The sequence below is a fragment of the Puma concolor genome, chromosome D1, assembly GCF_028749965.1.
Source record: "Puma concolor isolate L17-30 chromosome D1, mPumCon1.1.hap2, whole genome shotgun sequence".
Lineage (NCBI taxonomy): Eukaryota > Metazoa > Chordata > Mammalia > Carnivora > Felidae > Puma > Puma concolor.
Window position 1 is genome coordinate 17,405,643 of NC_141676.1, and position 17,876 is coordinate 17,423,518.

General features: G+C 37.6%; 1 protein-coding gene across 22 annotated transcripts in view; it reads left to right on the forward strand.

Moving 5' to 3' along the window:
* PHF21A (PHD finger protein 21A) overlaps window positions 1-17,876 on the forward strand; it is a 197,120-nt gene that overhangs the window by 42,517 nt on the left and 136,727 nt on the right. For 14 of the 22 annotated variants that reach the window (XM_086677582.1, XM_086677589.1, XM_086677590.1 and 11 more), the window contains one exon: window positions 860-946. In XM_086677582.1, coding sequence (XP_086533708.1) covers window positions 860-946 — 87 coding nt within the window. The remainder of the gene's footprint in view (window positions 1-859; window positions 947-17,876) is intronic. The other 8 variants (XM_086677593.1, XM_086677583.1, XM_086677591.1 and 5 more) reach the window with 1 other exon arrangement.

The window sequence follows — 17,876 nt, forward strand, 5'->3', positions numbered from 1 at the left end:
CTCGTTAGAGAAGCTTTATATCAAATACACTTATAAAAAAGACAACATAGAGTAAACATAAGGGGGGGAGGATGTATGCCCTGACCCTGGCAGAAGACCAAGCAGGGGTGAATTGAAAGAAAGTGTACAAAACAATGAAGAAAAATTAGTCTTTTATTGGAGTGATATTTAGTCTGTTAGTAGGCTGTCCTTCTACATTAAGCATTTGAAAATTTTAATTTTGGATTTTTTCCCCCACTTGAATAGAAAGCAAGCATGTGCAGTGTGTATCTCATCTAAAATAGTATTCCTTTTTGATTCCTAGAATTTTAGAACTGAGAAAATACCCTTGTAGTCAGTGTGTTAATTTGAATGATGTAGTGTTAAGGCAGGTGCAGCACTGACAGCTTTTCAAACCTAGGCTAAAATAACAAATGTGCTCTATGAAATAAGAGAGAGGGCAAGTGGAGGAAAAACTCTTATCTTTATTGATAATACCGTTAAGCATGCGGTGTATGCATACTTACAACTTCCATTTTCCTGCTTTTGTCTGATTAGCGAAGCTTTAGGTTTTTTGTCAACTGATACTTTCTATAAAGAATAACAATATTTCAATAGAAAGGAGTACTATTACTGTGCAAGATGCTAAAGTATAAAACTTCTTGTAGTTTGAAACAATTGCAAAGAAACTGCCCCTGTTCCAGTGCTAGGAGCTACGTTTAGGATTTGTCCATTAGGATTTCGGTGGTGGTATGACTGCAGTTTAATGCATGGCAAAGTTGATTGGCTAAATGCTTAAGATTGCTTCTTCATTTGTAATACAGTGTGCATAAGTCTTCTTGCTACTATTCTGTTAACAAATGAAATATCTTTCTCACAGATATTTTTTCTTTCCAATCAGAATGCTGATTTAAAGAAACAGCTTCATGAACTCCAAGCCAAAATCACAGCTTTGAGTGAGAAACAGGTAGGGGAAAAAGGAGGGGGGGCATATTTTTAACATTGTGTTCTAAAGATATGTCTGCTCGAGGCTTCTAGGAGAACTGCTATTTTTCCTCATGTGTGAAAATAAGTGTGGGCAGCCAGACTCAGTTTTAATTTTGTTTGAGCTCTGTTTATCTATTTTTATTTTTGGTTGAAATCAGCGTCTAGAGTATCCCATGGGTATATGTTACTGGCAAATATCTAAAAGCAATGTGCAGGCTGCTGTTAACTGTGTTAATTAAACTCTATAGCTTACCCATAGGGGAAAGAGGTAAAGAAAGTTAGTGGGAGTATGTGATAGAGAATCTTGTAGTTACTGGATGTGTCTTGTTAACCCGTTTTAAAGGCTTGAAATGACATTTAACTTACTGTGGAGAAAATGGTTGTAAATAAATTACTCTAATTGTAGGTCTCCTATTCTCATTATCATCATACCTTTATATTCTTCTTTATTAGATAGTGACCTATTATGTAAAAAAACTTCGGCGGAACCTTGTTAGCTTTATTTATATAAAAAGCAAGAGAAGAGCATCTTGCTTTTTTTCCCCAGGACATCTGGAAAGTGTTCTTTGGGATTTCTTGTGTAATGACCTCTCCTTCACCAATTCAGGCAGCTCTTGCCACCAGGTGGAGTGTGACAATTGATAGAGCTCTAAGTAAACGTCTGTGGTGTTCCGACAAAGCGTTTGTGTTCTTATTCCTTCTCCACCACCCTCCCTCTGGTGAAAAGGAGCAGTTTTCTGTCTTGGAGTAGGTGACTGTGTGTGAACCAAAAGGATGAGGTGATTTGCAATCGATAGTTCCTGCTAGTGACATGTTACTGAAGATTTTTGACTGAATAGTTCTCAATAATTGATTTTTGTGTGGTTTTTTAAACTTTTATTTCGTGAAATAATAGTAATAAGAGTAATTTACTCTTGGACATTTCTGATTGCGTTTGTATTGTGTGTTCTAAGGGGCGAAAGAAATTTTGAGAACTATGTGGAACAGATACGAGTCACTAATGGTTCAGAATAGAATCTTTATCCAGGCTGCGTGAACGATGGCTTTTTTTCTCCCCACTCCTGTTCTTCTGCTTCTGCGTTTCCCCATCTTGTCTTCTCCAGAGACAGGAGGTATTTTAGATTAGGGAATTGCCAAGCTAAAATTGGGAGGAGGTAGCATGGTAGAGAACAATTTGTAAGGAAAAAATATAAACAGAGTTTGTTAGTATGTATTTGGCTCTGAAAGCGATTCAGTTCTCTAAAATCAAAATGATGTGTGTTAGTGAAAGTGTTCTAGCTTTGGAATTCTGTTAGCACTGAGCCGCCTTATAGTTTCAGGGTTAGTTTGACAAGATGCCAATGAATGACTCACTTTTGCTGAAAAATGCACGTGTTCCAGCAGGGAAAGAAGGTGAGAACTGATTAGTGGAGTAGGGAGTGGGGGATGTTGTCACAAAGTTAAGACAACCACCTAAGGCTACATTTGGGGAAAATGGGGCAATTGAAAAATTGTATTTATTTGAAATTATTGTTTGTCAGAATTGATGTAAAGATTTGGTTTATTTTTGTATCTTTTTATTCTTTAATTTCTTTTTCATACTAGGGGCCTCACTTAATAGAAAATTGCAACCATTTATGTTTATGTTCAGTAAGACATTTCGTCAAGTGGCAGACTCTGTCATCTGAACGAAGTTTGAGTTTTAGAAATTAGAATCGTAAAAAATGGGCCTGGCATCAGGAAAATCTTAGGTATAAAAGTAAAGAGAACAGAGTCAGAAGCTAAAATGCAATCTTGGCAATTTTTAAAAATTTGCTTAACTCTTAAAACAACCTTTTTGATAGAACAGAAAACATAACATTTTTAGGTAAGCTAGTTCTTGAAGGAAGCACAGCAATAAAGTTCAAAAGCTGGTCCTTCTTCAGACTTATTTCCGACACAAAACATTGATAATTAGTTTAAAATAGTTTTATTTTACAGCAGATGCCTGATGTTGAATGCCTAGCATTTTTCTTTTCCTTCTTAAAAGATCTACTTAAGCCTCTGGCAAAACACTGATTTGCCTTTTACTTTAATAACTAAAATCTGAATTACCTTACTCACATAACAACTATTTTAATTTAATATTAATTTTTTTTGGTTGTGAGAGAAATGCTAAATATAGCAAAGTTCAAAGAGTGCTATATTCCAGAATTAACTACTATTAATCCTTTGTCATTATTTGTTCTTATTTTTTTATCTGCATGCACTTCTCTGCAGTCATTTTTTTCTATATCCACTAGAAAACTTAATTTACACAAGAAATAGATGCATACATTCTTTTTTTTTTTTTTTTTTTTTTTGCTGTATTAAAAAAAAACAAACCATTGCAGATAGTCATTAATTCTTACGGTGGGCACTTACTAGTTCTTATTTGTTATTGCTACCTCAATCTTTGGTAATTTTTCAGTTTCCTCCTCAAGACTAATTGTGAAATGTTATGCTCCATTTGGGAAAATATGCTTTTTAGTGAGCATCTTTCATGACTAAAACTCAGTGAACTTCATTGAGTTCTTGGTGAGAAAGTTCCATTGTTTTCAAACTGCAACTTGAGATTTCTGAATAAACTCTCCATTGCAGATTTTGAAGTCAGCCCCTTGACCCGCAGGGCTTTAATTTGCGGTTGATAGTTTTAACTCGGGAAATCTCCTGACTTGATTGGCTAAACAAATTATATGTTATGGAACCATTAAAAGTCATGGTTTCAAGAATATGTTAATGATCCAGAGAGTGCTCGTGATAAAGCAAGTGAAAAACACATCAGCTTCCTGTGCATTACAGTCCTGGTTTTTAGTGTGTTGTATGTATATATATGTATGGAGGCATGTAAATACGTGGAAAACAGTGTCATGAAACGTTGGGAGGTGATGAATTTACGGGTAGTTTATTTTTTCTTTATAGTCTTAGTATATTTGCTTTATTCTCCACAATGAATATGTTTTCTTTTTATAACCAGAAATAGACAAGAAACATTATTTTAAAAAATTTTAACACCAAACTTTTGTCTGTTTCAGGGAGAGTTAGCATTTAAATACCTAATGACATTCTCCTCATGGTATATGAACCACTCTAATCAGAGAATCCAGCTATTTCAAACACTAGTAATACTGAAGTGTGGAAGCAACTATTAATTTCTTTAACAGAGTTCATTCTCATTCGGCACCCCTCCCTCCTCAGTTTGGCACGATGTGCGGTCGGTCTTTTGCTTGTCAGAATAGAGGTTCTGATATTGGAGTCCCTCCATCTAGCTCCTTTACTCCTTACTCTGCTTTTATTCTGTTTCACTGCAGAAGCAGTCTTAACATCCCCAAATTTGTTGCTTGTCCCTGTGGTGACTCAGGCTTAAGTCATAGAAGTTGCGTCTTTGATTTCCCCTGCCTTGAACAGTTTGTTACCCAACCTCTCTTCACCTGGTGCTCTCCTGGCCGAGTGTTAGGTCACAGCTTAAATGTTACTGCTTCAGAGGACCTGTCCCTTAGACGCCTTCCTCCTGTCAAAATCAACTGTTTCTATTATAATCTCTTATTGAACCCTTCATTTTTCTTTCATAGCTGTGCCAGTTAGGATTAGGTTCAGCTGTGAATGACTGAAAACTAAAAATGAAAATGGCTTAAACAAGGTAGAATTTTCTTTCTCTCTTATGTAAGAGCCCTGTAGGTGTACGAGGACCGATGATAGTGGTTCCACAGTGTCAGGGAACCCAGGCTCCTCCTATTCTGTTGCTCTGCCACTCTCAGCATGAAGCTTCCACATCATAGTCCAAAATATCAGCTCCATCTGGTGAGAAGGGGGAAAAACAACAAAAAGCAAGCCCTTTATTTTTAAGGATGCTTACTGGAAGTTGTATATACCACTTCCAATTAGATCCCATTGGTCAGAGCTTAGTCATGCGGGCCCTGCTAGGAGCAAGGAAGGCTGGAAAGCGTAGTCTATTCCAGGCGGCCATAGGCAGATAAAATTCAGGGACTCTGGTACTGAGTAAGACGGGGGAAAGAAACAATATTTCTGTCACAGTAGCTTATCACCATTTGTAACTACACATGTATAATAATTTTTTTTTAATATAGATCTTCTTCAATAGACTGTTAGTTTCGAGAGGTTTTAAGGAACAGGGGCGCCTGGGTGCCTCAGTTGGTTAAGTGTCCAACTTCGGCTCAGGTCATGATCTCACGTGAGTTCAATCCTTGCATTGGGCTCACTGCTGTCAGCTCAGAGCCTGCTTGGGATTCTCACTCTCTCCTCTCTCTCTCTGCCCCTCCTCTGCTCGTGCGCGTGCGCTCTCTCTCTCTCTCAATAAGTAAATAAACTTAAAAATAATTTAAAAAAAAAGAAACCGTTTTAGGGAACATGTTTGTCTTATTTACTTCTTTAGTCTGAGTATAGTATTTTGTATAATATTTAGCATAAAATAATATTTAGTACAGAAAAGCATTTGTATTTCTTCAGTGAATTATTTTATCCACTTTATCTTTTTCTCTATTTTTAGATAATTTTTTAATTTTAATTTTTTATTTAAAAAAACTTTTTTTTGAGAGAGCATGTCAGTGGGGGAGAGGGACAGAGGAAGAGGGAGAGAGAGAATCTTAAGCAGAATTTGTGGGAGCCTGCTTAAGATTCTCTCTCCCTCTTCCTCTGCCCCTCTCTCTCTCAAAAAAAAAAAAAAATAGTCTTGCTTTTTATGCCTTTTAAACTGAAAGTTTTATGAGCATTTTACATTTTTGAGTGTTTTTTTAACATTATTTTTATGGGTTCAAATATTTAGTGGTCTAGCTAGATTATAATGTAGTTACTCCTCTAATATTTGATGATAGGATGTTTCCAGGTTTTTTGCTATTGTAAATATTGCTGTGATTGACACACTTGTGTGTGAATCTGTTTCTCTCTGACTGCTTTTAGGATAAATTCTTAGGTGTGAGGTTACTGGGTGTATTTGTCAGCTATTGCTGTAATAGTTCTGCATAACAAACCAGTGTTTTTTTGAGCGGCTTACAACACACTGGGTCTGTATATCACATGGGGTATCCCTGATCTAGGCTGAGCTTGGCTGGACACATCTACTTCAGTTTGTGGGTTGGCTGGCCCTCCCTCCAGGCTGCAGGTTGGGTTAGATCTGTTCTATATGTGTTCATTCTGAGGCCTACCACAAAGGGGTGGCAGCCACCTGGAGCATCCCATTTCATGGTTTATCACCGAATACAAGAAGCAGGCCAAACTACCAAAATACATTTTAAGCCTCTCCTGGCCTCAAGACTGTTGACATCTCATTAGCCAAAACAAATCATGTGGCCAAGTCCTGGAAAGCTTCATGACAGAGGGTGTGGATGTATAATTTTGTACAAATATAAAGAATTGAGAACAATAATCCATCTACCATAGTTGGTCAAAGTTAGTATAAAAGAAGTTTAGTATATTTAAAAACAACAACAGACTTTTACTACTTATTTCCAGATAGCCTCCAAAAAATGTTGTGTCAGATTAACAGCATATATGAGAGTACCTCATTTTTCCCAGGAGATACCCTGTAGGGGGAGAAAACATATTGCTAGGAGGATGGAGTAATAGGTATCTGATACTTCTCTGGAGGTGTGTTTTTCAAGCCATTTGTCCGTGGTATAGATATTCCATAGTATTCCTTACAAACATTGTAGTTTTAGGATTTATTTTTCTTTTACCCTTTCTCCTATTTTTCTTGTTCCTTTTTAAAGAGGTAGACACCTTTATAGTCTTTGGTCTTTGCTACTGGATTGTTTTTCTGCTTCTGTGTTTAAAAATTATAGTCTCTATTCCATACAGATTGCTTAACCCAATACAAGATGAAATACTTTTCTGAGTTTAATAAATAGTTGCCATTTATGAAACCATTCTCATTTTAAATTTGAACATGTTTTACTAAAATGGATTCTGAAGCCTTTGGGAGAGAAGTTTCTGTTCCTGTCATAACTAATTATGTTTCTGATGCATAGAACAACATAATTTAAGCTAAGTAGGTGATTTGAACAATGGACTGTGGGGGGGGGGGGAGGTGAAATTGGGAGTTTGATTCTATTCCTGATTCTGTAACAGACTATTTTGATAGATTTTGCGTTAGTAATTTAATATGTCTCCTTCCTTATTTATGGAATGCTTGGATAGTGCCTTTTAGGAATTAATGCACATGTATATCTTTTGAATGTACTGAATGTTTTTGGAGGTAAGTTCTGTTTAAATGGAAATTGTTAGCTTTAGTCATGGTGGTTAACTTCATCTCATATGGAACACCTTTACCCTTATATGTCAAGTACTCCTTTTGTTTTCAGGTACTGCTTTTTTTTAAGGACTTAGAACATTTAATACAGTCAGGAGTAAGCACATCAGTGTAATACATAAACTGAGACACGGACTGTGACTTAGCTATGATTATATATATAATTAATCAGTATCTGATTCAAGACTAGAATCCAGATCACTGTAGGTATTCTTTGTTTAGTTTTATTGAGTTAATTATATTCTTAAAGTACTCTGTGGACCCTTATCAAATGTTTTTTCAAAAAGGACGTTACGCACAATAGTTACATTGCCTTTACGTGTCATTGCCTTGGAGTCAAGTAGGTAAATTGGTTCTTGTTGTCTAATAATGGTAACCTGATACATGACTACCTCCAGCCTCTGATGCCAGTGACCGTAGAATGTTACCTGTTCTCATTCATAATCAAACTAGTGGCATATCACATTAAAATCTAGAGTTGTTATTTTCTTAGAGTAGAGATCCTTGAATTATGATGGGAATCTGACCTCATCTTTGTCCAAAGCTTAGGAGTTCCCTAGGGTTTAGTCAAGTTCATCCCTCCTGCACAATTATTTATGGGAAACCATTGGTCCAGTTGTTTGTTGAGTTTCCTGCCTCTTGTGTACATAGGACATCAGCTTCTTCTCCCTGTTGTTTTTTAAACCTTCGTCTTGGAGTACAGTTGTCACTGTTGCCAGGATTGTACCTAACTAATCAAGATATGATTATCTCTTTAAGATAGAGAAGCTTGATGAAGTTATTCATATTTTAATAATGCGTGCCATGTTATTATAGAACATTTTACCTCAGTGTGATGGCGGAAATAAGTAAGTTGGTGATTTCTACCAAATGCAGCAGTCTGCTTCTCTTAGTAGGTTAGGGCAATCTTCTCAGTTCGTTTAATCATTTATTTTTGATGCTGGCAAATGGAATGACTTTTTTTTTTTAAGTTTATTTATTTATTTTGAGAAAGACAGCACATGAGCAGGGTAGGGGCAGAGGCAGAGGAAGAGGGAAAATCTCAAGCAGAGGGATTTTCCCAAGAGGGAAAATCTCTGTGCTGTCAGTGTGGAGCCCAGTGTGGGGCTTGATATCACAAACCACGAGATTGTGACTTAAGCTGAAATCAAGAGTCAGATGCACAACTGACTGAGCCACGCAGGTGCCCCTAGAATGACTCAAAACAATTTTTTTTAAATGTTTATTCATTTTTGAGAGACAGAGACAGAGTGTGAGTGGGGGAGGGGCAGAGAGAGAGAGAGAGAGAGAGAGAGAGAGAGAGAGAAAGAGAGAGAGGCAGAATTCAAAGCAGGCTCCAGGTTCTGAGCTGTCAGCACAGAGCCCAACACAGGGCTCAAACCCACAAACCGTGAGATCGTGACCTGAGCCGAAGTCAGACGCTTAACTGACTGAGGCACCCAGGTGCCCCTGGAATGACTTTTTAAATTCAATTTGAGGGGTGCCTGGGTGGCTCAGTCGGTTTAAGCCTCCAACTTCAGCTCAGGTCATGATCTCACCTTTTGTGAGTTCAAGCCCCGCATTGCATGGGGCTCTCTGCTGGTAGCTCAGAGTCCACTTCAGATCCTCTGTCTCACTCTCTCTCTGCCCCTCCCCTCCTCTAGCTCACTCTCTCTCAAAGATAAAATAAACATCTACAAATAAATAAATTTGAAATTCTTAATGCTTGTCATCAGATGTTACATTAAACTTGACACTAAACTACTAGAATCTATTGTATTTTCCCCCTTCTTTGCTCATCTCTTAATTATCAAAGAGCATTTGCCTCAAGCAGTGAAAGTCTGGTCAAAGTCCAAGCTTGTGGAACTTTTCCCAAACCCTGTATTTAGGGACTCTTTACTTTGACTCTTTGAAGAATATTAAGCTAACTTTTGACTGGTAGGATGTTGTGCACAACAAATGCTTATTTAACAGCCTTTGTCAGCATAATTCTGACTTCATTATTCTATATTAGGAAATTAATTTGTGCTTTTAAATATTCTATTCCTTTCAATTTATTCCCTTCTCCCTAGGATCTGTGTTTTTTTTTTTTTTGTTTTGTTTTTTTCAAACAAAATCTTAGAATCTCTATCATTCTAAGATTCTGACTCTTCTGTTTATTCTGCACACATTCATTGTGACTTTTCTATAGCGAAAAGCATGGTACCAGGTCCACGGAGGGTACAAAGAATGAAAATCTTGCAAATAACATATCCAATAAAGGTTAGTATCTGAAACACATAAACAACTTATAAAACTCAGCACCAAAAAAAACAAATAATCCAATTAGAAAATGGACAGAAGACACGAACAGACATTTCTCCAAAGAAGACATCCAGGTGACCAACAGACACATGAGAAGATGCTCAACATCACTCATCAGGGAAAAGCAAATCAAAACCACAGTGAGATAGCACCTCCCATCTGTCAAAATGTCTAAAATCAAAAACTCAAGAAACTACAAATGTTGGTGAGGTTGTGGAGAAAAAAGAACCCTGGTGCACTGTTGGTGGGAATGCGAAGTGGTGCAGCCACTGTGGAAGACCGTATCGAGGTTCCTTAAAAAATTAAAAATAGGATGACCCTATGATCCAGTAATCTCACTACTATTTACCCCAAAATATGAAAACAATAATTCAAAGATATATGCACCCCTGTGTTTACTACAGCATTATTTACAGTAGCCAAATCATGGAAACAGCCCAAGTGTCCACCGATAGGTGAATGGATAAATATGTGGTTGATACATGAATGGATAAAGATGTGGTTTAAGCATACAGTGGGATGTTACTCAGCCATAAAAAAGAACAAAATCTTGGCATTTGCAACAACATGGATGGACCTAGAGAGTATAATGCTAAGTGAAATAAGCCAGTCAGAGAAAGGCAAATACCATATGATTTTACTCATATGTGGAATTTAAGAAACGAGACAAAGGATAAAAAAACAACAACAAAACAAGACCAACCAATAAACAGACTCTTTTTTTTATTTAAAAAAAAAATTTTTTTTAACGTTTATTTATTTTTGAGACAGAGAGAGACAGAGCATGAACAGGGGAGGGGCAGAGAGAGAGGGAGACACAGAATCTGAAACAGGCTCCAGGCTCTGAGCTGTCGGCACAGAGCCCGACGCGGGGCTCAAACTCATGGACCGTGAGATCATGACCTGAGCCGAAGTCGGACACTCAACCGACCGAGCCACCCAGGCGCCCCTAAACAGACTCTTAACTATAGAGAACAGATGGTTATCATACGTGAGGTGGGTAGAGTAATGGGTGAAATAGGTAAAGGGGATTAAGAGTCCCCTTTGATGAGCACTGAGTAATATATGGAACTGTTGAATCACTGTATTGTATACCTGAAACTAATGTAACACTATGTTAACTACCCTGGAATTAAGATTTAAAAAAAAAAAATCTTGCAGTGTTACTTCTCTGTGATTGGCTATCACCTATAAGATGTTCAAGCTCATTAGCGGTGATGCCTTTAGCAGCTCATTCTTGATTGATTCTCTTGTATCCTTTCCTGCTTTATATACTCCAGAAATTCCGGGTGTCACCTATATTTACTGGGCTTACTCAGTTCTCTACGCCTTTACGTATGCTATTCTCTACAGCCGGAATTCTCTTTCCCCTTTACTGGGTAAATTCCTTATCCTTTGAAGACCCAGTGTAAGCAAAGATCCTCTAGAAAGTTTTCCTTGACTTCTTGCCACTCTCCAGGCAAAGCCAGATACCCCTCTTCTGTGTACTCATGGCGTTTGTGTCCACCTCTCTTATTTGTACCCAGTGCACTGTGTTGTAATTATTTGTAAGCTCCTTGAGGAGAGAGAATGTGTCCTGCTCATATTTGTACCCCTCAAGGCTAGTGTGGTAGATACGTAGCAGTTGTTTTGGAATGTATTAAATCATTATGCTTTCAAGAAGCTAGTAGTCTAGTAAGGTGGCCTGTGATGTGATGGCCTAGTGTGATGGCCTGTAATGGCTAATGCATTTTACCATTAAAAGATTTCCCATTCAAATAGTTCAACTTCCTGTCTTTGAGAAAAAATATGCTCAATAGTTTCCTACCTGAGTGTTTTAAGAGTATTCAATAACATATTAAACTATTTCAATTCAGAGCAGCTTTATCTTGGTTTCAGAAAAGAAAAACTTTTATAAAGTGAAGTAGTATAAACCAGTAAATGAGTCGGGCCATCAGTCTGGAAACCTGATCTATCGAGACAGTCTTCTCTGTGGTGTTGCTACATCAGTTATCTCTGTCTGTTGTACCTTCTTTGAGTTCTCTTTAGGCTTTTTCTCCCGACCTTCTAACACATGCTTACGTCTCTTTTATCCTCTTAAATAACAAAAATTCCTCTGTTTCTTAATTTCTTTCTGCAGTTGCCCTCTCTGTCCTTTTATTATTAATGTTCCTAAAAGTTTCATCTCTATTGTTTTTATCTTAGTCTGCATTTGATGTTGCTTTTTCCTAACTTCCAACCCTTTACAACCCACTGCAGTCAGTTTCCGTCCTCATTCTCTTCTAGTGAGCTCACTGAAACTTGCAGTAACAAAATTGCCAGATCTAAAGTACATTTTTTTTTTCACTTCATTTTACTTGAACTAATTGTAGCATTTCGGATTAATGACCATTTTCTTCTGCAGAGAACCAAGAACCTTCCTTTCCTGGTTTTTTGACCTCTTTGAGTGCATCTACTCACTTTCCTTATTAGGTACTTCCTCCTCAGCCTCCCCTTTAAAAATTTATATCCTGTGGTGTTTCATCCTTGATTTCTTTTTCATCTTGCTCTGTTTTCCCTCTGTGGGTGACATACAGCTTGAAACCACCACTGGGTGACACCTCCACATCTTTATTTCTTCTTCCTCTCTCTCCAGATCTCCAGATAGATATGCATTGTCAGCTTCTGCCAATTGGATGTCCCAGAGCTCCATATTCTCCAGATGGAACCCCAAATCCACCCCCTTTAAATTCTGCTTCTCTTGCTTTTTGGTTAATGACACTCCATTTGTCCAGTGGCCACGCGAAACCTGGAAGTCATCATGGGCTTTTTGTCTCTCTCTCAGTCTCTCATCATAATTACAAAGTCCTATTTATTCAGTCTCCTTACCACATTGCCCATGGCATACTCCCTTTCCATGACATTCCCTTGTATCCAGTCCCTATCTTTTATCATCCAGCTTTTCACTATTATCAGGAAGATATTAAATACAACCCTTGCATGTTGGCTTTTCTGCTTGTGATGCTTCAGTAGCTCCCTTTGCCTTAGGCTCTAGGAAAAAATCCAAACTCCTTATGGTGGCTCTGAAAACCCTTCATTATCTCACCCATAAGCCTCTCCATTGAACTCCTATATACACCTTGTCCTCCAGACTTGACACATACTTAAGTTTTCTTGGTTATGTTCTATTGTTTCTTTGACCTAGAATATCCTTTCCTATCTTCTTTGTTTAGTACTAAATCTGGGGTAATCTTCTATCCTTTGACTTGGCAGGCTCCTTTACAGGGCAATATAGTACAGAAATACCCACACATGAAAAATTGGAAACAACTACAAATATATCAGTGTGCATTAGCAAGTAATACATAAGAGTTAACAATATATGCATATTATGAAGTACTTAACTGAATGGAAAGATGAATGGAAGATTAAAAAACAAATTGTAAAACATGTACACTATGATTTATTATTTAAAATACAAAATATTAAAAAATCATTTGTGTATATGCATTTCTGGTCATTTATACTTGAAAATATGTGGGAAAAATTCTAGATTATCTAGAATGGTTTGCATGGAGCTGTTAACAGTAATTTCCTCTCAGAAGTGTGGGATTCAAGAAAGGTGACCAAGGTAGCTGGCACTTTTTAACTTTCTATACTCTTATTGTTTGTATTTTTTGTAAGGAACATATTAGTTTTTTGAACTACTGAAGTAATATAAGTATAGAAAACTACACATATATGTATATATATTTATGTGTATGTATATATGCTCAATACATTTTTACAAGCTAAAACACCTGGATAACTAGCACCCATGTCAGTATCAGATGTTTTACCCATTACTACAGAAACTTTTTTGGGTTTTCTTCAGTTCACTCTAATTCCCTTCCACCAGAGAAACCACTGTCATGACTTCTAAGAGCATAGATCAATTTTGCCTACATATGAAATCACATAGGGTATACTCTTATGTCTTTCTTATTTTGTTAAACATTGTGTTTATGAGATTACATCCGTTTCTTTGGCAGTTTTTAAAAAAATGTTTATTTTGACATATAAGAATCATATGAAGTTGTCCTTTGAAATTTTAGAGAGAAAAAGTTTAGGGGCGCCTGGGTGGCTCAGTCAGTTGAGTGACCGACTTTAGCTCAGGTCATGATCTCACGGTTTGTGAGTTCGAGCCCCGCGTCGGGCTCTGTCTGTGCTGACAGCTCAGAGCCTGGAGCCTGCTTCAGATTCTGTGTCTCACTCTCTCTCTGCCCCTCCCGCACTCATGCTCTGTCTCTTTCTGTCTCAGAAACACTAAAAAAAATAAATAAATAAGAAAGTTTTTTTTCTCCTGGATATACCCATCCCTAACATATTTTGGCATAGTTAAATGCTTTCTTTTGTGAATCAGTAGCTCCTTGCTCTGTTCCTCTTATCACATTTAACTGTATGTTTATCTCCCTTCTAGATTGGGAGTCTCTACGAACTGCATTCCTTTCACCCTTAAAACCCAGTGTATACCTAGTGCTTCACACATAATGGAGCTTAAACATTTGTTAGAGAAAAGCAAGCAGTTCTAATCCTGACTGTGCCACTTACTGACTGGCCTTGTGTCTGTTGAATTTTCTCTGAACTGGCTTCCTCATCTGTAATTATGGGCATTATAATTGTGTCAGTTCGGACGCTTTTAGCTGTATGTAACTGAAAGGCTAACTAAAAGTGGCTAAACAATAACTGGACTTACTAATTCACCTAATAAGTTGCTAGAGTTGTCCAGTTCAGCAGCTTGGGAACACCATGAGAACCCACGTTCTGGTCCTCTTTCTGCTCTGCCTCCGTCACCGTGTCAGCAGACATTGCTCATGGTCATTGTTGTTATGTCCAGGCTTTATATACTCACCAATGAACATTCCAGGGCAAAAAAAAGGACTAGTTATTCGTGTCTCTTTTTAAGAGACATTTTTTAAGGCCCTTCAACAGACTTTGCATTTCATTGACCATTTTTGTCACATGCCAGTGACTGATGTATGTTCTAGAGCTGAGGATTCACCTCTGAAACATTCTGAGGCTAGACACCCAAACAGAATTGGTTTTTGCTAGTAAGGAAGGAGAAGGGATAGAGAATAGTGGATGTTGAAAAAGCAGTCAACAGTGTCTGTCTCCATCTATCACTGTAACAGTTTTCTCTACTAATGTAAATTAATAATAATGTACATCTGAAGATGTATGAATCCTCAAATACTGTAAAGTTAAAATTTCCATTAATGCTTCTTACTGGTTTTGTGGATTATTTTTAGAAAAGTCTCCCTTTGTCACCCTAGCTGGCAACCTGCTTTAGGGCAAGGAATACAAAAATAATTTTGCTCTTTGCCAAAGCAATATATTATAAGAACGTAAATCTGTTATAGAAAATAATGTAATTTATTTCAAATGTGAGCTATACAAATTATTTTTGAAATTGTTTGATATTTAAAATACTTGTTTATAAACTATATCATCACCATTGTTATTAATATTAATATTCCATGCCTTTGAAGCATGGCAGCCTGGATGTCCCTTTGTTAACAATACTTTCACACCTATGTGATTTCGGAAAACCAAAGTTTGTCAAATCCCGATGGTACTTATGGATTTCAGTTTTTTAAAATGTTGAACACTGTAAATGAAGGCCAGATCACAGATTCTTGCATTTCTTTTTCCCAGCAGATGAGGGTGAGAGAACCAGACAGAAAAAAGTGGTTTACTCTTGGGCTGCTGTTTACTCATGGTAGCTGGTTAGAGAGGTGCCCTGTAAAATTATCTTCACACAAGACATGTTCCCCAAAGTTGATTTACTCTGAACTCAGGAAGCAAATGTTTGTGTGAATCAGCAGGGATTGGCTAACCTCTCTCCGGCTAGCTCTATCTGAAAATGACAGCGATTATTAGTTTCTGTCGGTTAAGCACCAAACATTCCTTTGCTCTGAAAAATGAGGCCTTAGAAATCTTCAACTGATGTGTTTAATTTGTCACCTTTTCTCCTACTCCCATCTCCATCACCTTTTAAAAAACCTTTCTACCTTTTGCCAAAACAAATTACATCATTTTGACTAAGAAGACAACTAAAGGTAGAGATCAATTCTGAACCTAGTTCTTTTAATGAGCAGTGAATGATTATTGCTGATCTCATTTTATCCAGTGCTTCTGTCATCTAATATAGTAATTGGAAAAGAAATTAGTACTCCTTTCCTGTGGAGTCAGGAAGCACAGATAAACTTATCCTGAAAAGTTATAATGCCTGAAGGAAAAGCATTCAGTGAAATTGGGGAGTGTGTTAATTGACAGAACTTAAGATTTGTTTTCCTGAGCATGTATCTCATTTATTACAGATTGTAGTAATTGGTCATGCATTTGAGACAAATTTGTAGAAGATTGTGAGTTAATCCACCTTTTAATTAGAGGGGCACCTGGGTGGCTCAGTTGGTTAAGCGTCTGACTCTTGATTTCCGCTCAGGTCATGATCTCACGGTTCATGGAATCCAGCCCCACACTGATGGTGACAGCGTGCTAATGGTGTGGAGCTCCCTGCTGACAGTGTGGAGCCTGCTTGGGATTCTCTCCCTCTTTCCCTTTCCCTCTGCCCCTCCCCTGCTCACGCTCTCTCTTTTTCTCTCGAGAATATATAAATTAAGGAAAAATCTGGAGTGACCTCAGGCAAGAGAAACAAAAGCAAAAGTAAACTATTGGGATGACACTGAAATAAAACCTTCTGCATGGCAAAGTAAACCATCAACAGAATGAAAAGGCAGCCTACTGAGTGAGAGAATGTATTTGCAAATGGTATGTCTGATAAGGAGTTAATATCTAAAATACATAAAGAATTTATACAACTCAACACCAAAAAACCAAAAAATCCCATTTAAATTGGCAGAGAACCTTGAATAGACATTTTCCCAAAGACATGCAGATGGCCATCAGACACATGAAAGGAGGCTCAACATCACTAACCATCAGGGAAATGCAAATCAAAACCACAATGAGATATCACCTGATATCTGTCAGAATGGCTAGAATCAAAAAGACAGGAAGTAAGTGTTGGAAAAGATGTAAAGAGAACTTCCTCGTACTGTTGGTGGGAATGTAAATTGGTACAGCCACGGTGGAAAAACACTATCAAGGTTCCTCAAAAAATTAAAAATAGAAATAGCATACAATCCAGTAATTCCACTACTGGGTATTTGCCCAAAGAAAACAAAAACACTAATCCAAAAAGATATGTGCACCTCTGTGATTATTGCAGTATTATTATGATAGGCAAGATACGGAGACAACCCAGGTGTCCATCGACAGAGGAGTGAATGATAACACACACACACACACACACACACACACACACACACACACACACACACACACACTGGAATATTACTCAGCCATAAATAAGAATGAGATCTTGCCATTTGTGACAACATAGATAGACCTAGAGGGTATAATGGTAAGTGAAACAGAGAAAGACAAATACCATATGATTTCACTTCATGTGGAATCTAAAGAATGAAACAAATGAACAAACAAAAAGCAGAAACAGACCCATAAATAAAACAAACTGATGGTTGCCAGAGGGGAGAGGAGTGGGAAGCACAGACATCCAGTTATGGAATGAGTAAGTCACAGGGGCAAAACAGAACATAGGGCATCTAGTCAGTGGTATTGCAAGGATGTTGTATGGTGACAGATGGCAGGTACACTTTTGGTGGGCATAGCATAACATATAGACTTGTCAAATCACTGTTTTAAATACCTGAAACTAATGTAACATTGTGTGTCAGCTATACTTCGGTTAAAAAAATTTGGAGCAAAATCTCCCAGACTATTACTCATACCTTAAAACCCCCAACTGAAGTCAAGGTAGGCAAAAATAACAGTTGGAAGCCATTTATAAACACCTGTCACAAAAGCTTCTGAAGACCTGCTTTTCCTGCTCCGATTTCTGTTTGTCGTAGATGTGAGTTTATCAGACGAGACACTTTTTGCAAGCTATCAGAAGTGTTGCCCCTGCTGCTAATGGCAGAACGCTTTTTAGGTTTTCGGTATCCCGGTTTCATGGCTCCCCTTTCCCTTTTTATTTGCTTAACTGTCTTCTGTAGGTATAAAGCATTTTATAGCCATCACTTCTGAAGAGAAATTGATTAGTTCTCCAAAGATGCAAAGACTAGTATGATTCTCTAGAGCAGGGATTGGCAAACTATGGCCTGCACCTGGGCCAAATCTGGCCGCCTGCCTGTTTTTGTAAATAAAGTTATTGGAACACAACCGCATCTTTCATTTACATATTGTCTGTGGCTGCCTTTGTGCTACAATGGCAGAATTGAGTAGTTGTGGCAAAGACGTAGCTGTTTATAGAAAAAGTTTGCCAAACATTACTCTAGAGAAATTT